A 22,908-nucleotide genomic window follows, 5' to 3' on the forward strand; every position below is an offset into this window, starting at 1 on the left:
GTAACCTCACACAGGTTAAGGAGGTTTTGGTAACCATCTCCCTGTACGCACATATCCATAAAGACAGAGGTATAGGTTAATGACAATAAATCACACACAAGGTCCTATCAGTGTGGTCCAGTTCCACAGAACATTTTTCTTCTGTCATGTCAAGGCTGAGAAATATGCTTGAAAAACAGCTTTGTGGTGCTTTGCAAGGTTAACATGACTGAATTTGCTGAGGGTGGCGGAAGAGAGGAAGAGAAGCTGAGGAGTGATCTGCCACGAGGGACGCCTATTGGGTTTTGGTCTTACCAAGGAAATCATCAAAGGAGAACTTGTCATTGTCCCAGATCTGGATAGTGAGTTTAGGAGCAAGTTTTGTTTCAACTTTATCCAGACTCCAAAAATGCTCCTGTAGAGAAAACAAACATGGTGAGATTGAGAGCGGTACTAACAGAAGAACTACTTACTGAATTGTAATTGCGCTTTTGTAAGTTGAACTGTTTATTTCATTGTAAGTGTTTATTTTTATTGTAACTGTAACCGTGAAAAGTGTATTTTCTGCTGTTATCAACATTATGCAGCAAATGCTGTCAAGTGAGCCCAACTTGTACTGAACCTGAAATATTATTTTAAGCAACCCGGACTAAGTGCTAGAGATGTGCAATATTTCCATTCTGTCTGATAGTGACAAGCCAGTTATTATTTTCATGCTAGCGTTGATAATACATATACATATGGAAGGTATGAAATTATATTTTTAAAATATTTTTATTTATATTTTTAGAATATTACATCTAAATTTTTTATATTAAAATAAAACAAATATCCAAAATCCATCATTTGAAATGCTACAAGTGAATTTAAACATCAAAATGCTATCATGCACAAAATTATATTCATTTTGAGATTTGCTGAAGGTAACATGTAACAGTGTTTAATTATTAGTGCGTATAAACAGGGTAAATGAACTTATACAAATAAATATCCAATACTGAGCAATTTCGGTTAAAAAATGTAATACTGATGGATAACCTGATAAACATCTGATATTAAAATTCTACATGATTTTGTCTAAACAAAGTTAAATATAAAACAAACATTTAAATGAACTATTTTAAATGCTACAAGTGAACTTAGGTAATACTACTTGTACAGTATAAAAAATGGATATTCATTTTGGTATTTGCTAAATCTTACATTTAACACTTTTTTTTTTAAATGTATTAAAGATTAAATGAGTTTAAGGTCATCTAAATGTAAAAACAGGGGAAATGAGCATTAACAATTAAATGTTCAATATATAAATATACTAAATAATCTCAAATATCAGCCAATAATCAATATATTGTACGTCACTACTAAGTGCCTTGCTTGTGAAATCTGACCCAACAACCTGTTAGTACCCAGCACCACAAATGAGCTACACCACCTCTAAGAGAAAAAGAGAGGCGGAAATAAACTGACAGACCAAGACAGTGACTGAGAAAGACAGAGTGAGGAAATGATAGCGTGAATGTGCGAAGCAGAATTAGAAAGAGGGTGAGAGACAGAGAGTGAGTGAGAGCCCCCGAGAACGACAGAAACATCCCAGTCAGAAAAGAGTGTTAGCGACTCCCACTACAGCCCTGAATCTGCACCCCATCGCCAGACGGGATTCCATCTGAGTGACAGCATTCCCACCGTACTGTACCCGTGATGGATGTGCGGACAAACACAACGAGGATAATGAACTCACGCTTCACAGAGCTGCACTGCTGCCGCTCACCGGTAAACAGGCCGCGTCTGTATGCACATCCTGCCTGACAACCGCATACAGCTCCATCAAAACAAACACTGCAATAAGAACTCACTTCTAATTTATCACCGAGGGCCACATTTCATGCAAGAGAATCCGTTTCGCTATGTATCGGTCCTATTGTGTGTTGCTTTCAACAAACTTTAGCCAAAGTGGATCTATCTTTTGACAGCTGTAGCGGGCCGCTCTCTGTTTAATGGGTGGAACCGCTATCTTCAATCTTACCATAACTGATCTTTTGCCTGCCAAAACCTCACTTTAAGTGCCTTGTCCATCACAACTGTTTTCCCTGAGATTGCTTGGCTGAAGTCTGGACTGTCTTGCAGTTACAAGATGTTCATGTACCACATTCAGTAAGTGGAAGCGTGCCAGTTGCAGCCTGCAACATATCTGGCTTTGAAACATTGCATTAAACACCTGCCAACTGCAGTGATATCCTTCAAAATGTGGGCGTTAGACTAAACCTCTGCAAATCGCGCAGGATGACCTGCGGATCACCTATTCAGATTCAATCATGGCCGGAGATTTTCATTTCAGCAACATAGCTGAAGCGCAGGGTGCGGATATAGATGTCGACAGGCCTAGCGTCACTAGCTAACCACTAAACAAATCCGGTTTGAGTTTTCTTTTTACGTCTTTTTCAATTGACATATTTCCACTAAACTCACAAATGCAGATCATGTCCTGCTTTCTTATCAACAGTTCAGATTCATTGTGAGTTTTCCTTTATGTCTTTCTCAATTTACAAATGCAGATTACTTTTCACCTTTTTATCAACGGTGCATAGCTGTTCTGCAGGTAAATAGTGAAAGGGGAAGAGGAAGCGCCAATTAAAGTTGCCTTCGCCACCCAGTGATCGATAGTGCACGTCCGTTTTCTGCTTGTTCTCTTCATGGCCATGCATCCAGCTAGGATTGAAAAAATAACATTCACAATTACCCGGGACATCATTTCCAACACATTAGAAGAGCATTCTGCTTAGCTGTAATTGACCTACAGCTTGGGTCTATGGTTGCCTTGCAACTGTGTGTTTGTTGCTACTGATCGATCATTTTTGCAAGCCGTTGTTACTATTGGTCACAGTGGCAACAGACAAGCAACAGGCCCGTGACATGGGAAACTTCATTTAACCAGAGCTCATACACACAACCCCAACAACTCATTTATGACACCCAGATGTACCCTTTCACATAAATGTCACTCATCTTCTCCCCAGTAACACTGACATCATCCAAGATAACATCTCTTGTGTTCCATATAATACAGCGCAGGAAGAACCTATGGGAAAAGAGAAAACATGGACATGTTATGCTTCTAGATGTGTTTTGAGAACAAAATTGATAGATATTAAACCAAGGAAATGCTCTTACTTTTTGGCTTTGCGTGGTGTGATGTTGAATGGAGGTCCTGGTGGACCTAAAGATTTCGGGAAAATGTCCACCCACATTTGCAACCGCCCCTGGGTTTTGATAAATGAAATTACTCAGTAAAGAGTGAGAAGGCATATCAAGAAAAACATGGGACAAGCATAGAGAAAGCTATATGATAGATATAACGTGGCTCTACTAAAAAAAAAATATTAGATTTTTTCAATATTAAAGAATAAAATAAATTTCATTACATAAAATAAAAAATTCTATTACTTTATAAAATTTAGTATAGAATTAAATAAATGCATTGCATATTTACTATAAGATAAAATAAACTATTACATTTAACATTAATATAGAATAAAATATGCAATTTTGCATAAAATCTACAAAAATAAAAAATACAAATAAATATAAAATATTATAAAATAATTAAAAATGGAATTTTGGTAACAGGAAAATTAAACTTTGTAACCTGTTCTATATCTGGCTGAAGGGGGCTGTAGAGGGGGCGCGTCTCTACGTGTTCGAGCACCAGATCCAGTTTCCTCAACACCAAGAGAGCTAGACGCTCCATCACGGGTCCCAGGTGAGGGTTAAGAGGTTTCCCTTCATCTGAGGGGCAAAAGTAGTCAACAATAACATCACAGTAGTTCAGATTCATATTGACACAAAATGTTGAGGCACTTCAAACCTCTATGTATTGTTTTTAGCTTAAAATAGTTTAACAGTTATAAGGAAGATTCCTCACAATGTTATTTTCCATTAAACCATGAAATAGAACCACTATGTAACCTCTGATTTGATATGAAGAACATTTGGGCATCAAGTTTTAAGAGCAGAAAAAAGCCAACATTCATGAAGCATTCCACTTAAATAGTCAGAAATGTTTATCTTTCCCCATTCCTCAGATGATGCGTTGATTTCACTGCTGTTGCTCTAAGAAGAGAGTTTCCCCTTGTCAAAAAGTGAAAAGAAAGAGCGAGGGAAGAAAAAAAAAAATCGCCCACTGTTGAGTTTATGGTTTGAAACCCTGTGTCACGTCCCTGAGGGAAACATGGTTGGAGTGTTGAGAAAAGAGGAAAAAGTCTGAAGTGGAGGAAGACAATTTCTGCCATGAAGTTGGATGCCCGAAATGGCCACCTGATAATTGCTTTGACGCGCGGGTTGCGCGGTTACGAGGGCCAAACAAAGAGATGTAATATTCCTCCGCAGCGAGACACGGGAGCAAGAGGCTGAGGAGCCCGCCACACTGTTGACCTTGGCTGAACACACTTGTATGCTAGTTCACCATAAATCTGAAGCCGACCTCGTCCCAAAGCATCATGGAAGGGAAAATGGCTGGAGAGCTTGGCTTTCTGCAGGCCCTGCGTGACATCTGACTGTTTGAAAGGCAGCCGTGGGACTTAAAGGGCTTAGAGGTCAAACCAGAAGTGCTGGGAGGATCTGATGGAGGTTACGCACAAGTAAGATCAACATAATACACACTTAATGGTGAACTAGGATTAGTTAGCATGATCTTCCCCTGGGTACACTTTAAAACAGAAGGGGACGTCAGGTTGCTGTGGCAAGGAGTGATAAATTTGCTGTGAATGAATGACTGTCAGAGGTGCTGTATGTTTACACAGGTCCTTCGTCTTTACAATATCGCACTTGTTTTTCTTCGCACAGAGGATCAACTCATTCTTTCCGCTCATAGCGCCGAGCAAGAACAGCCAAGCTGCCTCCCCGACAGCTCTGTGATCCCACACACACAGATATGATGCATGGCACAAGCCGAGACATATATCGTTATTCTTTTTCTGTCAGTGTTTTCACAGAACCGCAGCCGATCTCGTGCTCGACTCGCTTCTTTTATGACGGAAGATGTGATGGAGTCAGGCTGCTGCTTTGATTAGCTCTTACTCGTGACTAATGCTTTCAGCAGCTCCAAAGAAAAGACTTCCACTTTCTTTTTTCGCCATCCAGCCTGTGGGTTTGATAGGTCGCGATGCCTCTGTTCGTACATATGTACGTACGTGCCCACGTGAGAAGCCGCTCTCGGTAATGACAATCGCAGAATTAATGATCAAATATCATGAACATTAAATTCAGTAGTAGGAAACTGGGTCTAGTTGGAGTTTGTGTTTAGGACACTGACCAAGGTCTGCAACTGTGTACTCCTGTCCTCTGAAGTAGATTCTATCCTGCTTGTAGACAGGCAGTTTGTAGTTTCGCCTCTCACAGATACGATGAAGTTTCTGGGATGGTTTCAGCTGATCTCGCCACTGGTTAACTCCAGACCTAGAGCCAGCACAGAGACAAAAAGTGTTTATTTATAATGCAAAACTAAGCAGAATGAGTTATCATAGTTATTGTAACTGTCACCAGTCAAAACTTAGGGTTAAGGACCAGCAAAATCATCTTAAACCAGCTAAAACCAGCACTCGACCACGGGCTATTTGAAGTTGTTTTTAAACAGGGATGTGTTTCAGAATTATATGACAAAGGAGTTGCTGGACAAATGGTTTGCTGGTCTTTAGAAGATCTTGAGGATCACAATATGACATTGGATCAAGTTAAGTTTTACAACATTCATTTCCTGTTTTTTACAGTTTTCAAAATGACTCCTAATAATACCTGGTAGGGGAAAGGATATACAGTCAGAAACAGAGGCATTTCTTACAAACAGTAGGACTGTGGCAGGCCACAGCAAGCACCATGACGTGACAAGAAGCGATTCTCCAAATCAATGATGGTCTCTCCGATTTTCTCATCCTTAGTGACCATGTCATAATCATACAGTATGATCTTTAGGTCTTTCTCAATGGGCAGAGAGCATGTCAGCTCAAACATCCTAAATGAGAAGCAAAAGACGGTTTAATCTCTGAAAACTTACTTTGGTCAGGAATTTTTTGACTTACATGTTTTCAAAATCAGTAATTAACAAGCTTGCTATTCAGTCATCATTTAGCCACCAGATCAGACCTTGCTTGTTGCATGTATTCCACATCAAGACTCTCAGAATTAGGGGCATCATCATTATTATGAGTGTGGTGACCCCTGCTGGTATAATTGATCCTTGCAATGACGTGTTTCTATATCTGTATGTGTGTGTGTGTGAATCTGTTCAGGGACAGAAAGAAAGAGAAAAAACTTACTTTCCAAAGACAGGGTCCAAAGTACAGGGTATGTAATTGTCGCGGTCATCGACTGATTTCTTGCCAAGTGTGATCTTAACATAGGGGTCACACTACGAAAGAACAAGCAGTCCTTGTTAGTATGTGTTAACATAGCCACACACTCGCACATATATGCTATAAGCGACAATATCCAAAACAGCACGCCCTCTTTTTGTACTTAAAACAACCGCTCTTTGCTCTTTCGGTGGAAAAAAGCATCAAATCTCTGTGATCAGTGTGTGTTTCATAGGCACCGAGTACATGTGTGAAATGTTCCATATCATAACTCCTGGCCTGAGTAGGTGATGAAAGCACGTCATCTTAGCATATTCGCATCTAATGAAGGGAAATCCCATCTGACGCAGGGCCAGCGGTGGTGGCGTGTTGGCCAGGTCTCGGGCAGCGATTGCGAGTTTATGGTTGTGGGTGAAAGGGTGGCTCCATGTTTTCATAAAGCAGGTTCTCAGCTCTCTTATGACTCTGGCACTTTGCAAAGGACTCGACTGGCTGATGAGAAAAAACTAGAGTTTTTTTGAATGCGTCTAGTGGAAATACAAGGGCTGTTGTAACAACCTATCTCAACCCCGAACCATATACAAGGAAAAAAAGCAAAGGTTTCTTGCACTAAAGCAAAGGTTTCTTTGCTTTAGTGCCTTGTTTTAGTTGTGTCGTACCTACCTTGCCGTTGGCATCTTTGGGCTGTAAGCCATAGGCCTGGATGATGTAGACGCGTACTAGGCACACCTCTAAACCGTTCGGGGGGAGTTTGCGGAACTGGCGTGGAGGTATGGGCATCGAGGGATCGTCAGGCAATGGATAGATCTTAAATGAGCCCTGAAGGAGGACAGGAGTCAGTGTAACTCATGGTGCAATTTAGTTTTACTTTTTTTTGGAGACCTGCTGTCTGGGGCCTCCAGACAAACCTCAAATTACACTTAAATCCCTCAAATTTAGTTCCCTCAAATCCTACTAGAACTAAACCAGTTGTAATCCAAATAAACCAGGAAAAGGCATCTAGACTCTTTAAATTAAAGGTTCCAATTAGAACCAAAATGGATTTTACAGCCATACGTCGGATGCCACAGGAGGTTATTTTTAAAAGTTCCAACCCCAAATTACTGTCATATATTCATTATCTAAAATGATAAATATTCAAATAATAATAACACTACAACTGACCGAATGACATAACAAATTTACTAACGCGTAAAAAAAACAACTTGTACTTGTAGGCACTTGTAGCAAATGTAGCACTGCCAGTTGCCATTGTTCTTCTTTGTTTACGTTGTTGAACAAATGACGTTGCTGTCGACTGGCGCTTCCTAGTACACACTGTCAGTGCGAATGCAACCCTTTAAATGCTACTGGGAAATAGTTCGCGCAAAATCATCCCAGTACTTTAGTACTGTACATTTAGTTCTGGAACTAAAGCGGTGTGAACGGCCCTATAGGGTTGCAAAGGGGTGGAAAATTCCTGTAAATTTTCAGAAACTTTCCAAAAATTCCTGGAAAGTTTTCTAAAATTTGCCAGAAATATTCAGCCTCTTTGCTAACCTACCCAGGAACTAGTACACTGACTTGAAGAACCCACAATGTACTGTATCTTCAAGAACATTTTAATCTCCAAAAAAAAAAACGTATAGCAACCCTATACAACATACTGTATAACATAACATGGTTCTTGGTAAGAGGCTTAGAGTGACCTAAATTTCCCAGAACCATTAAAGAACCACTTTTTAAGAGACAGTATCTCTAAAGAAGGCAAGGAGGCACATTTTCAGAGTTCTAGACAGTTCAACAAAAGAATGGCATAAAACTCTGGATCTGTTGCAGAACGCTCTAAATTAACAAACTGCTGAATGGTAAATTTGAAAAAGTACAGACTGAACCTGCCAGAGGCAAGTATGTGATCAGTTTAAATAGAAGGGCCAATTCAAATGACTTTTCATTAGCTTAGCTAATAAGCAACGGCACCCATCCATTGCTTCAACTGGCGCCGTCTGAACGTTTTTCCTCTTGGAGACTGAATGAGAGCACATGTGATAGCAGTCGATAGTACCTGAGAGGTTATGAGTGACCCTACCTTGAACTCTCCAACAACAGAAGGGTCTTCACTCTCGTTCTGGACTCTTCCACGGTGAAGTTTAAACGTTTGACAGAAATCAGCCAACTGCTCAAAGCCTTCAGCCTTCTCCAGTTCTCTGTCATACACCTGAGAAAGGAGCACAGGAGAGTGTGTATTTTGTGATATATGATTTGCATGCAGATCTAGTTCTTTAAAAACGTGTCGTAATCAACTGAAAGGGCTGAAAGGACACATACTATGGACAAGACATCCATTGTTTGTCTTGCCAAAGCAGTTTTTTTTAAGAATCTTGGACTCTGAGATCTTTAATTGTGGGTTTAACATTGCAGGCGCAAGTCAAACAACCTCAAAAGCATCATTAATGCAAAAAGATCTGGAAATTCCTGATTATGAGAATGTTTAAAAACGGCAATAAAAATGCACAACAACGATTTGTGCCTGAGGAAAATATGCTTCGCCGTGACATTACACAACTTTTAACAAGCAGCGCACAACTCTCCAACCAAGCGGCCACCCAGGAGACAACTTAGTGACAAAAGTATGAAGGAATCCTAGTAAGCGAGTCGCTCTGTTTTTCTAGTTGACTCACTCAGGCCTGGTCCCTGAACGTGTGACATGGCACACATCACATGAAACCCTCTCCCAGTCTCTTTTGCTCTTTCCCTGCCTTCAATCTCTCCCTCAGGCACCATTAGCCCAAAATAACAGCTCATCTCAGCAGTTTTAGGGAAAGTGTTTCTGTCTGCTGCTCCTCCCGGTGTGTGGGACGCTCTCACATGGTGGCAGCCAACAATCGAACCCTGGGCCTCGCAGGTAGCACGTTTAGATCGTAAAGGTTGGAAATAGTGGCTAAGGCAAGTAGAGAGAGAATGTGGTGACTAGGGAGATCGCTGACAAACCGGCCAGAGATCGAGGCATGATGGGGAGGTGTGGGCTGGGGGAAAATGGCCCGATGACGTCAGTAACGGAGCCCTTGTCTGCACTTGGTTATCCCCCTGCGGCAACCCCAACATGAATTCATCGGAAAAGTTGGAAATCTGGCAGCCACGGGCTCTATTATAAATGGATAAGCTTGTGGGAAGTGGGCTGGAGTGGACTGGAGTCGGGGTGAGTGAGCGTTTGAAAGTAGGCATGCGCACTCCCGAGAGAGACCACAGGGCTTTGAAGTTCTGGCATCTCTATGTTTGGTTTTCTTTGGGCACCGATAATGTCACTATAGTTACGATTAACTTTTGCTGTTAATCTCCATGTGCAGATTTCATACCGCTGGGATTGTGGTAGATGTGCCTTTGGGGAGACATGAGAATGAATCAACAATGACAAAATGTTCACTTTTGGTTAATTATTCCTTTCACGTTTCACAAAGAACTTTTTATTCTCTAGTTCTGTAGGAACGCGTGTACTGGGTTCTTATCCCCAAAATGTTCTGTCATCCCAAACCAGTATGAACAGAAAAGAAGAAAAATGTTTTGAAAAATGCCTTAAGTTCTGTCAGTGTCATCGATTGGACGAATGCACCATGCAACCCACTGCCATCCCCATATCCTTTCAAAAACTAACCTTTCTCTGGGACAGTGTTTCATAACCTTAGGTAAAAAGCATTGCTGTTTATAAGCTAAAAGAGTGAAACATTCCTTTACCACGGGGTTAAAAGTGGAGTTTAGAATCAAGATAACCCAAAGTTAAAGGGATAGTTTACCATAAAATTAGAATTCTGTCATTAATTACTCACCCTCATGTCCTCCCAAACCTGTAAGACCTTTGTTTATCTTCAGAACACAAATTAAGATATTTTTGATGAAATCCGAGAGCTTTCTGACCCTAAATAGACAGCAATGTAACTGACCTGTTCAAAATAACTTTATTCAACAATTTCTTCTCTTTCGCGTCAGACTTCGACCCGCATTCACAACAGTACCACAACGCATGTAACCGCAACATGTATTCCACTGCTTGCAAACAAGTCGCAGGGCATGTACTTTTTACGTCAGAACACCGGCTCCTGCATCAGCAGCATCATATGCATGCGTCATGGTACTCTCATGAAAGTGCAGTTAAGACTGACATGGAAGCAAAGAAATTGTGGAATAAAGTCTCTATTTTTTTCTTTGCGCACAAAAAGTATTCTTGTAGCTTCATGACATTATGGTTGAACCACTGATGTCACACTGACTATTTTATCAATGTCTTTACTATGTTTCTGGACCTTGAACATGTAAGTTGCATTGCTGTCTATGGATGGAGAGAAAGCTCTCAGATTTCATCAAAAATATCTTAATTTGTATTTCAAAGATGAACAAATGTTGAGTTGTTGTTTATGGAGTTTTATTGTTTTGTTGGAATTCATGAAAAAATGCCATGTGAAAAGCCCTTTACTCCAGTGATTTTAATCGTATGGACAAAAACAGTTATTCAAAATGTCTTGTGCTTATGTACAGATTGTATGAAAGTCAGTCAGTTATACACATTTAGAACAACATGAGGGACAACATTAGTTCAATGCCTTACCTGCAGCGTATCGAAGCCCTTCTCCAGATAACTGCCACACTTGTTTCTCTCACCTGTGGAGGCATAAAACTTGCTCCACCAGTCCATAAATTCATCCTGCTGCAGACACAGTGCAAGAAAACAAGAAGATGGAAAGAAACATTAAAAGAAAGGAAGGTCAATATGCCACACGTGTGTGTGTGACACCACATCCCTCATTCATTAGACCTTAGACCTAATTAGATAAATTAATCATTTCATGAAAAAGTACATCTAGTCTGAAAGCAATAAAAGCCTCCACTTACCCATCGCCCCAACTAAAGAATGTAAGACAAATTCAACACAAACAACAAGGTTAGGAAAAGCGAAGACAGGAAAAAAGTCAAGAGAAAATACACTCAAGTGTCAAAACATTTTAAGCAGACACATGCATGAGTGACAGTGACACCACCCACAGACCAAACGACCAGTGGAAACAACCCTTTCCATAACTTAATCTTTTCCATAAGTGACTGATAAATCATACTTCTGCTGTAATGCCCGTACGCATATCAACAGAAACTAGAAGGAACGCTTTCAAATTTTCATTTTCCTGGTACTTTCACGGGTATGATTCAGGAGCCTTGATGTTCTGCTGCAATTTAATGTGCTAATCGCCACTGATACAGTAAACCTCGCCAACGCTCACTCACTCCATGTGGAAAGTGTGGGAATTTTTCGAAAAGGTACAAATCAGGCAGTTCCCACCTAACCCAGTACCACATTCCCATCCAACCGAAAGACAAAAGAGTGTTGTTAATATAAAACACCCTCTGCAAATGACACTGATTCAAGCGTAGTCTGATTATGATGTGAGTATTGTGCAAATACATGAGTGTGTGTGTGTTTGACAGATGGATGAAAGACAGACTAAGCCACCATGGCATAAAACACCGTACGTCTGAGAGAGCAGAGAACCCTCCGCTGGCTGGACCCACACACACTGCTCTCTCTTCCAGAAGGCCAGGTTCATCTCACCCAGAGGAGTGACTTCAAGTTTCGCTTTCATCATTCTTTTAACTTTTACGATGAGGGAGGAAAAACAGTAGTGATGGAGCAATGCCGGGCTCCGCTGGATTTTTTCCCTGTCTTAGTGGTTAGTGAGTGTGGTGGTGTGTCGTGCGTTTGGTGGCCAGGCAGGGGGCCGACAGTGTTGTTTAAGTGGCCCACATACCACTGCCGTGCCAAGGGATGTGTGTGTACTCGTGTCAGAGTGTGTCAAAAAGCTTCAGAATTGCACAGAAAACATAAGACTCTGTAAAACAATGACACAACAGACAAAAACGGAGTAGCTTTTTTTTTCTAAAGAGTAATTGCATTAGGAGTCAAGCTCTTACAGAAGAGACGTGTGCAGCACATGTGCGTGACCAGAAATCAGAACAGGTTATAGGACTGCCAAATTTGGTGGGCGCAGATCGAAAACTCACAACTGTTGGAGGAATTACAGTCATAAAGGTTTAAAAACAGTAAATCCAATCATTTATGAAAGACATAACACATTTAGACAACTGGCTGTAACTTGAAAGCTCTAGAGTCATTTTGGTATTCAGGTCAGAGATTTTGTAAACTCAGATTTACACGACTTCCCCAAGCCAATATAATAAAGAAAAGAAATGAATGACTCAACTCAGATGAGCAGAAGGTGAAGGTAACATGCAGTTACATGTTTTTAGGGAATGGTCCCCTAGTCCAGCTCATGCGTCTACCCAAATGTGGCACACAGGGTAAACAGGACTAGGTGTGCAGCAAGGATTTGCAAAGTATTGTGAAGTTGCCTTCAGAATCACTTAAGATGAGTTGGCCTGGCTGTGTGGCAGTCTAACCGGCCATGAATGGTGCTTTTCATAGTACTGCCACGTCTCCTCTCTTTGTCTGACAGAGCTATTAAAGCAGAGCCTAAGGACACTGTGACAGCCATGTTTCCATGCAAGCTACTATGTGTGTGTGCCCTAGGTGTTTGTGCGCAAGTTTGTGTTAATCTGAGTGCTTGTGAGTAAGGAAATAATGTTCCATTTTGCCTCTGAAATGATGTGTAATGAGCGTGTGCATGTGCGTCTGGTCACCCAGACACTTTGAGTGCACCAGATGTATGTGTTTAGTTATTCTATACTCTGCCCAAAGGTTTTAGGGCTTAGGAGTATTATTAAAATAAGTACTGCACCAGAAAAGACTGCACCATATAAACCTGGGTGTATATGTGCGTGCACGCTCGCAAAAAGGGAAACACACAGTCAAAAGTGATGTTATACAGATGAAAAGATAATGTTAAGGGCATGATACAATTTCAGACATCAGGAACCTAGAAATTTCTAAAAATGAGAGGATTTATAATGGCTGCTGTGCCCCTGGGAGGCCTGGTACTGGAACAGGGTGGTCAGAAAGGCTGAGGGAAAACAGTGAACTTCACTGCTCCTCCAAAAATTCATCCATGCAAAACCTGTAAAAATGGCTGCAAACATTCTCAATTCCTGAGGTAAAGGTTACTGTAGGGCACTGGTGGTTTTAGCTTTGGGTCTGAAAGCACTCATGTGCACTACTGATGAAAAATAAGTTTTGTTTAGAATATGCCGAACAGACATTCCATGTGGTTTGATTGACAGTTCATTCAGAAATATAAACAATATCCAAAACGACCTCAGGAATTTGTAGGTTCTAGAAGGTTAAATTAGTTTATAAAGCATGTAAATTTTGTCCATGACTTTACAATCCAGTTCTTCATTTTTCATGAATGATTTGATGGAGTGCAGTAGAGGCTGTCAGCATATACATATAACACATATACTGTACAGTATATAAAGTACTTTTGAAATATGCTGGTTTGGTACTGTTCTACCCAGTCAACCAGTATTTATGTGCTTAAGTGACAGCCCCTTTCCTTTCCTACAACACAGTAGGCAAAAAGAAAAAAAAAACAGTATGTAAAAAGAGCAGTTTGTCTCAATTCATAGCATCCATAAAATTGTAGGTATAGGATTCTCAATGTAGTTACAAATGACTTGTACAAGTCAAAGTGTCACGGGTTGCCAGGGGAAAGGAGCTCGAAGGAGTACAAAGGAGGCAGATAGTCAAACGAGCTGAGTCTTTAATAAATCTTAATGGAAACGTAGGAGAAAACAATGTCTTTATACGACGGAGACAGGACAAAGAAACTTAGGAAAGGCAGGGCTATTTATACTGAACAAAAAGATTGGCTAATAAGATGATTAATGAAACACAGGTGGAAACTAATGAATGATGATTAACTAAATAAGAACAGGAACTGAACCAAATAAGGGCAGGCAGGAACTAAACAGAAACAAACACATGGAAGATATCGCCCCCCTCCTATAAGTCACGTCCCATGGCGTAACAGTAACACAGGTATATCCCCCCCCCCAAACATTTTCTTGGGGAAAACTAGGAATCCTGGGGGGTGCTCTGGAGGAGTGGGCACTTGAGGGCGCTCTGGACGAGCGGGCACTTGAGGGCGCTCTGGACGAGCGGGCACTTGAGGGCGCTCTGGACGAGCGGGCACTTGAGGGCGCTCTGGACGAGCGGGCTCTGGAGGGCGCTCTGGACGAGCGGGCACTTGAGGGCGCTCTGGAGGGCGCTCTGGAGGAGCGGGCACTTGAGGTCGCTCTGGAGGAGCGGGCACTTGAGGTCGCTCTGGAGGAGCGGGCACTTGAGGGCGTTCTGGAGGAGCAGGCACTTGAGGGTGCTCTGGAGGGCGCTTTCGAGGAGCCGGCTCTGAAGGGCGCTCTGGAGGAGCGGAGTTCGCTAACTAAGGGGGTCAGGAGACGAAAGAGGGCTGGATGGGACCAGCGGAGGCAAAGGAGATGATGGAGAACTGGACGGGACCAGCGGAGACGAAGGAGGGCTGGATGGGACCAGCGGAGGCAAAGACGATGGAGAGCTGGACGAGACCAGCGGAGACAAAGGAGGGCTGGATGGGACCAGGGGAGGCGAAGGAGACTCAGGAGCCGAAGGAGAGCTTTCTGGAGCAGACTCAGGCGAGAGGATAGGAGCAAGCACCAAAGCCAGGAGCGCTGGTGCCTCATTTTCTGGGCTGAGGGCTGGAATGGATCTTAGACAGGATCCAGAAGGCATGGGTGGAACGAAGGGAGTGGGCCCATTGGAGTGGTATGTGGAGGGTGCTGGTTTATGGTGAGCTGGAGCGCCCACATGCTTCCGGATGGGATCAGGACGACTATCTTCCACGTCAACAAAGAAATCAGAGTCATTCAAATCAAGGACGTAATTTAAAAAGTCTGTTATGGGTCTATAACAATCGCCAGGAGACAGAAATCAGAACAAATTTTCATCATCCAGTCCCATCCAGAAGCAAGTATTAAGTGTATGATCGCTCCAGCTCACCAGATGATAAACACTCAGGAACTCTTCCACATATCGTTCCAATGGCCGTCCCTCCTGCTGGATGTTAAGAAGTAAATCCTCAGCCCTGTACATCCTTTTAGGGTCCTGTCTTCTGTCACGGGTTGCCAGGGGAAAGGAGCACGAAGGAGTACAGAGGAGGCAGATAGACAAATGAACAGAATCTTTAACAAATCTTCATGGGAACTTGTGCTCTGCATTTAACCCATCCAAGTGCACACACAGCAGTGAACAAACACAAACACACACACACCATGAACACACACCCGGAGCAGTGGGCAGCCAATGCTGTGGCACCTGGGGAACAGTATGGGGTTCAGTGCCTTGCTCAAGGGTCTCCCCTCAGTTGTGGTATTGAGGGTGGAGAGAGCACTGGACCTGAGACTCAAACCCACAACCTTCAGGTTACAAGTCCGACTCTCTATCCATTAGGCCACGACTAGAGACTACAAAAATGTATATTCATTATACAGAAAGACAGCAACTGGATCTAAAACCTTAGGATGACCTATTCTATTCTTTTGCTTTTCACTTTGCTCTAGTTTGTTCCTAATCTAGCTTTCTAACAAAGCTTGCATTGTACACTATAAATATTGTTGGCACTGTGACAATTCCGTTATTGTACGTCACTTTGTGTAAAAGCATCCAAAATATTGCAATATCATAAAGCCTTTGCTAGCTTTCTCAACCAGTATTTTGGATAAAAGCTAAAGGGATTTTTGAATGTATGTATATACATTAATAAATGTATTTATTTTGGTTTAGGGCAGCCCTTGTTCACTAAGACGTGTGCTGTACTGCTTCACTGTCTGCACATTTCAGCAGAGTCAAGGCATTCTTTCAAATAACCTTCAGCATAGTTTCATGGTCTGAAGAAAATTAAGCCACCAACCAATATTCCATTTTATGAGCAACCACAGTACTGCATTTTTTTTTTCTTTCTTCTCAAAACTACTGATGCGTTTTGGATGTCAAGTACTAAGACTGGCAAAACTGTTGAGATACTAGTTGTCCTCTGGAGTGTCTGAAGGCTTGGCAAAGACTTCAGCAAATGCTGCATCACCACGGTGCAGGCCTGTGTGCATGACAGTTCTCACAAAGAACAGAATAGTATAATAGAATAGAACAGAATAATTACAAATAATTAGATAAAACAGGGTTTTGCTGTTGTAACTTTTTGATGACAAGGACTTCACAATATGATGACCTTGTGTGAGATCCATCTTATAATATAAAGGTAATTATAAATTTCATGTACAAAAAATAACAAGTAATATTGTAGTATGCTATATGCATACTAAAGCAATACTACTGTACTAAAGCAAATTATTAAAATACTATCTGGAAAATATATACTTTGTTTTAAGCTGAAAGTGTCCCTTTATTCTATGCACTATTAATGTTAGATGTATAAACCTGAAGACAAACATTTTCAATAAATATATTTCCATAACAAATGCGAGGCACTTTTCACAATACATATTGCTCCAAAGGCTTTTTTTTTTTTTTTTGCATTAAACATATTTAATAAATAGATTTTATGTGAACTTTGACAGCCCCAAAACTCATTTTGTAAAATCTTTATCATTCAATTTTTTTACTACCCTTCTAGCACCCTCTTGTGGATCCTAGATCCCAGTTTAAAAAAAATTAGAAGACCTCAAAATAATGAAGCACATCTCATTAAAATTACAATAAGAAAATTTTTCGATGAACATCTCTCTCCTCTTTATCTTTTTTCTCTCCCTCCTGAAAGCAAAAAGACAGGACCATAGAAACTATCTACCAAATTTAATTAGAGGAAAACTGATTGAATACACATTTTCGTTTCTCTCGTTCTCCTCCTTTAACTGATTCTTTTTCTTTCTGTTCTTGACATTTGGCTATGAGGGGAAATGCACTGGGAATCTTTTAACAGCCCTATTTACTTTGGCTCTGGTGAGAGAGAAAATTTGGGTTTTTGATCATCTGGTTTGAATGTTTTCTAATAAAATAAATATCTTTGTTTGCAAAAAAAAAAAAAAAAAAAAAGAAAGAAAATGAAACCTCTATGTTTTGGCAGGAGAAGGTAGAAAGTACTACATTTAGAGTGTGATATAAACAAGAAGTTATATCAAAGCATTCTGCTTAGTCCTAGACTGGTCTAAGATCTAGAACCAAAGCCCTAAATCTGTGGAGATCATGTGACCAAGACCAAACTGAAACATGATAAGACCTGCACGATATCCACGAGTAGACTGGCCTAAACGCACACAGCTCCTATATGCTTGCTTCTTTTATCATGGTCTCTCATTCACAATCCTGACTTTTTTCTTTTAGAAATGAAATTCCTGTAACTAAAAAAAAAAAAAAAAAGTGTAGAAAGAAGGATAGTTTGAATCCATTAAGTCTCTTTGATACTAACACAAAACAGGATTCATCTCCTGGAGGAACCGTGTTCTGCAACCAATCAGAAGCGTAACTAATAGAACTTTACAGAGTCAAAGACAAATATGAGAGCAAATTAGCTTTGCCTCATAAATAAAAAATAAAATAAAATACAAAATAAAAAAATAAAAAAATGTCTCTCACCCAAAGTTCCTACAGTCAGTCACATGCACAAATCCTTCCTAGAGTTAGAAACATTTGCGTAAGAACTCACAAAGCCAGCTAGGTCTCCTACTGGCATATATCTGCCTGATTAGAGGCATCCGTCAACCTAATTAGACTGGTGTAAATATCATTTGGAAATACTCTTTATGGTCAGAAGTATGTGGATTCCCAAACACCACACCCATATGAGCTTATTCGAGCATTTAATTTCAAAACCACGGGTATTGACAGGGAGTTGGTCCTCCCTTTGCAACTTTAATAGTTTTCAATCTTCTGAAAAGGCCTGGAACATGCTGTGGGGATGTTGTGGAATATGGAAGATGTTCCATGGCTGCAGGGATTTACTCTCATTCAGACACATCAGCATGAGGGAGGTCAGGCGCTGATTTTGGGCAATGGGGACTGACTCGAAGTTGGCATTCCAATTCATCCCTAAAACAAGTTCAGGTCTGGATGTTGTGTAGGCCAGTCAGCTTTTTCCACAACAGGCCATTTCTATATTGACTACATTTTGTGCACAGAGGCATTTTCATGCTAAAGAAGACAAGGGTCTCACACAGCTGAATGCTTGGTTTCAGGCACCTAATAGCCAAATCCATTCTTTAAAAAGGGATGTCCACATTTTTATTTATTTTTTTGTCTATGTAGTGTACTTTACATTGCAGTACCCGTATTTACATATTAGAAGTTAATATAGTTACTTACAATAGGCAATATTGTTTAATTGTACTGTAAATGACTTTAATTGATGACAGAATTTTTGGGTGAACTGTCCATTAAGAAAATTGGTACTTTATTTTGTTAATTATTCTCAAGTAATCCTAAACCTATAAGACTTCCTTTTTTATCTGGAAATGGTCTTGTTATTGTTTACTAAAACGTAAACTATTAAAAATCAGGTAATTTTTTTAATTGAAATAAAGCTAAAATGAAATAAAATAAAATAGTTTAAATTGCCAAAACTAAAACTGAAATAAAATCAAATAAAGCTATATACATATATATAAATATAAATAATAATAATAATAATAAATAACAAAAATGCATTAAATTTTTTAACGAAATTAATAGTATGAAGTAAAAGTTCAGTATGCTTAAAATGTATAAATACTATAGTATATAAAAGTATACTAAATAGTATAAATAACACTAAAACAACACTGTGTGAAACACAAAAGAAGATATTTTGAAGAAAATTCATGTCCATTCAGAGATATTTAGTAGGGTCTAAAACAACAAGGTTTCCCTATTTTGACAAAAATGTCTTCTTTTGATTTCCACAAAAGAAAGTAAGTCTTGAAGGACAGAAATCACAGAATTTTTCAGTAAAATAGTAAAGAGAAGGAAAATTGCTTAGTGATATTGAGACAAGTTTTTTAAAAATGCAAAAAAACTTAACTAACGTATTTTTGTTGTTGTTGTTGTTTTGTTTTGTTTTTAAACATCTTTTTCATATTCGTTCTTTCTTCTTTAAAAAAAAAAATCATGTTAATGTCCGACCTTGGTCTGGGTGATGTCACTGTACTTGCATCATCATACACCAAGAGCATGCAGCTCAAAAGTGCATTTGTATGAATTTACCACAGCCATGCTGAGTGAATAAAGGTGAGATTCCATAGGCCACAAAAACAAAAGAAACAAAAAACATTACATTCTTACTTATTAAGGACAAAAAACCTTGGACTCAACCCATAGCACTATCACTCAGTGAGCTCTAGTCAGGATGAAATGAAGGTTAGAGAAAAATGGAAAGAGGTGGTGAAAGGGGTGATGAAGATACATACGTACATGGAGGCTGGACTGAGAAGGCGAGATGTTAATAATGGCAAAGCTGGTGCCGTCTGCCTGTTATAAACCAGAAGCATTGGTTAGTTGGTTAACATTAGTAAATATCTGTCATTCGCTAATCAACACACTTTCAAAGTAAAAGGAACAAACATAACGACAAAAAAGCCAAGTCTTTCAATTCCTCTATTCAAAGCCTAAAGCAAAACAGTGTTTTATGGTTTATATAGTAAATGTCTGAGGTTGTAATTGGAATAATATTAAATATCCTTATCAAGAAAAATCTAACTGATGTACACGTTATACAACACTCTGCCAGTCAACAGTTCAATCCTGGCCCAAGTTATAATTTTTTGTAGCATAATGAGTAATGACATGAAAACAGAGCAACACATTAGATCAGCTGTGTATGTGGATCAAGTAAGATGACAGCATATATTACGGAGAAACAGGGGATCGGGTCGCCAGGTCTGGAACTCCCAGACTAAGATGCAACATAGAGCGTCAATGAGGTACAGATGGCAACCGTACCGAACGCCTGACTCGAACCTGCGGTTTGTGAACTCAGACAGGACTGTTTCTAGCTGATAGATAAATCATTACTAAGGTCAGGACCATGAAATGTGATTCCCCAATGAAGAATGACATCCCAAGATTGTTGTTTTTCCTGGATGGGACTCAAAAGTGGGTTTTCACCAATAATAGCTCTAACAGATGAAGAGAGGGTCTCAGTTCATGCTGCAATGCAAGCGTTAACGCTAATTAGCTGCAGACATAACACACATTCATATTCTGCAGCGCTGTGCCTCCCGATGCTAAATCAAACCATTGTTTTCTAAGGGAACGTGTCACCAGCCATAAAACAACACTGGTGAAAATGCATTGAACAATGGAATAAAATAATTAAATTCTGAGGAGAGAGCTCTCCAAGGAGTAAGAATAATTTAGCGTAACAGTATATGTTTCATTTTAAAGACATTCATCCCTGTACGCATTATGAAATGTGTTGTAATAAATTACATGCTCATGGTAAATGTTTAATATAATTCAAGCACAAATCTTATTACATCTATGTCAACAAATGCTCCCCTCAAAAGGATAATGTATTATGCAAAACACAACAACAATTCTGCTGTTACATGGAGAATAAAATGTTTTTTAGTAGTTTTTCAAAGTCTGGTTAACTTGTGTGTGTTTAAGCAAAGATAAAACAAAAAGTAGCATTCATTTAAAATTAATAATAATATTCTGTTTCTATCATTTTAGTTTAACATTAATGTATTAATTGATTAAAAAAGATGTACCCATAAAAAAAGTATATACAGCAGGTTAGGGAAAAAAAGTCTTATATTTAAGTCAAATATATGTATTTGTATATACATGTATGTAATGTTATATCAATAATAACTGATTGATATGGCATTAACTGTTTGTTTTTGTTTTTTTTTCTGGAACAAAAACTGAGTCAGTTTCCTCATAACTGGCCAACAAAGCTGATTAAATAAAAAATAATAATGTAAAAAATGTATTTTATCCAAAATCAATTTCTCCTCATAATACCACATGATCACCACATTTATTATTTTCTGCATAATTAATCAATTTATATAAAGCTAAGAATAAAATAATATAAATATTAGATGAAAAACTCAAACTAAACAAAAATTTGAAAAGTTGAACTGACAACTAACTGAAATGAGTTTAAATTGAAGCAGTAAAATTACTAAATAAAATAACAATAAATTAAACCTGAATAGCAATATTAAATAAAATATACAAATGCTAATATATATATATATATATATATATATAATATATATATATATATATATATTATATATATATATATATATATATATATATATATATACTGTATATAAATGAAAATTAATAAAAACTATATGTAAATATGACCAAAAATCTTGTGTGAATTGGTGGTAAGCACTGCACAACAAATTATTTTAAAGACATATAAGCTGAGAAGTAATCTAATCCAAAAATGTCTTGCGATACACAACAGATTTAGCCAAAAACCCATTTTATGCAGAGCAATTTTACACCTCCCACCCTGACGAGCCTGGGAGATTACATTCCCACACCGCATCTGCCACAAGCTAATCATGCCGAACCAGTCCTGATTCCTCCGTATTATGATCCACATGGTGTGGCTGATTACAATGCTATGCTAGGCTGGTGTTACAAACAGCAGAGCCATGCCAGAACTGTGTCTTCCCATGCAGCAACCACATCCTGCTGAAATTATGTGAAATCAAGCTTACTCTTTTACGCCGCAATCTAAATACAATCAAGAATGCTGGGTGTAGCGTTAAACATCAGGAAACAAACAAGCTAACTGTTCTGTTCTAATAAGTGCAAGACGTGATCTTCTGCACCAAAACTATTCAAACAGAGTCACAGAGTTGTATAAGAAACTGGGCTCAACAAGCCATCAGACTGGCTGCTCATAAACAGGGACCTGGTCACGAATGCCTGTCATCGAGCGTTCTCATTCCCCCAGAGTCGACCCCTAGCAGGGGAGGTGTGGGGGTAGGGGGTGGCAGTTATTGTGGCGCCGGTGGTGAGCAGCCAGGAGCGGGGGGATGCAGTTGCCCAAGACGAGGACTTACCACATCAGAGGGAGGACTGAACCCTCACAGCGCCTTCTGCTCTGTAGTGCCAGGGCATAATAAATACAACAAGAGAGAGGACTCCACGCAGCCACTCAGTAGAACAGCTAATTAGGACCAGGCCGCTTTGTTTGCTGTTGTCCTCCAACTAGAGGAGTTGCATTACGGAACATTTTGAAGTACATACATTAGTTCGCCTCTCTCGCTGTCTAAAGGCCTTTGGGCGAAGCCACCAAGACGTAGGATCAAAATCAAACCTTTTCAGTAGTTCTCCCTCAAGTCTAACCTCAGAAACCTCTTCAAAGCTCCTCTACATGGGTACTTGCTTTTAGCGCCGTCTTTCAGAAGTATATCATTTAACCCGCTCAAAACCATAGCAAATCCACAAAGCAACCGGACTGGTGTTACTTTCCCCTATGAGGTTGTGTTTGGCCTCATCAAAAATCTGCTTTAAGTGACGAACCTGATCCAGGGAGTGTTTTTATTTTTTATGAGACCACTAGGGAATAGTATTGGGGTCTGGGCCAATCCCATGCAAAGGCTTTGGGGAGATGATGGGGATCAAGTTTCATTTAATGCACTGGAGAGTTCGGACCAGGACTGCTCTGAA

At 39.7% G+C, this 22,908-nt stretch overlaps 1 protein-coding gene across 11 annotated transcripts in view; it reads right to left on the reverse strand.

The window, feature by feature from the left end:
- Positions 1-22,908, reverse strand: part of dysf (dysferlin, limb girdle muscular dystrophy 2B (autosomal recessive)) — a 69,045-nt gene that overhangs the window by 4,828 nt on the left and 41,309 nt on the right. For 4 of the 11 annotated variants that reach the window (XM_042727439.1, XM_042727438.1, XM_042727442.1 and 1 more), the window contains 13 exons: positions 19,675-19,731; positions 11,190-11,201; positions 10,906-11,004; positions 8,395-8,523; positions 6,990-7,145; positions 6,291-6,382; positions 5,816-5,986; positions 5,291-5,433; positions 3,626-3,765; positions 3,151-3,239; positions 2,963-3,058; positions 2,547-2,688; positions 295-394 (listed from right to left, as the gene is read on the reverse strand). In XM_042727439.1, the coding sequence (XP_042583373.1) occupies positions 295-394; positions 2,547-2,688; positions 2,963-3,058; positions 3,151-3,239; positions 3,626-3,765; positions 5,291-5,433; positions 5,816-5,986; positions 6,291-6,382; positions 6,990-7,145; positions 8,395-8,523; positions 10,906-11,004; positions 11,190-11,201; positions 19,675-19,731 (1,426 nt within the window). The remainder of the gene's footprint in view (positions 1-294; positions 395-2,546; positions 2,689-2,962; positions 3,059-3,150; positions 3,240-3,625; positions 3,766-5,290; positions 5,434-5,815; positions 5,987-6,290; positions 6,383-6,989; positions 7,146-8,394; positions 8,524-10,905; positions 11,005-11,189; positions 11,202-19,674; positions 19,732-22,908) is intronic. The other 7 variants (XM_042727446.1, XM_042727448.1, XM_042727445.1 and 4 more) reach the window with 4 other exon arrangements.

The sequence above is a fragment of the Cyprinus carpio genome, chromosome B7 (assembly GCF_018340385.1).
Source record: "Cyprinus carpio isolate SPL01 chromosome B7, ASM1834038v1, whole genome shotgun sequence".
In the NCBI taxonomy this organism is placed as follows: Eukaryota; Metazoa; Chordata; class Actinopteri; order Cypriniformes; family Cyprinidae; genus Cyprinus; species Cyprinus carpio.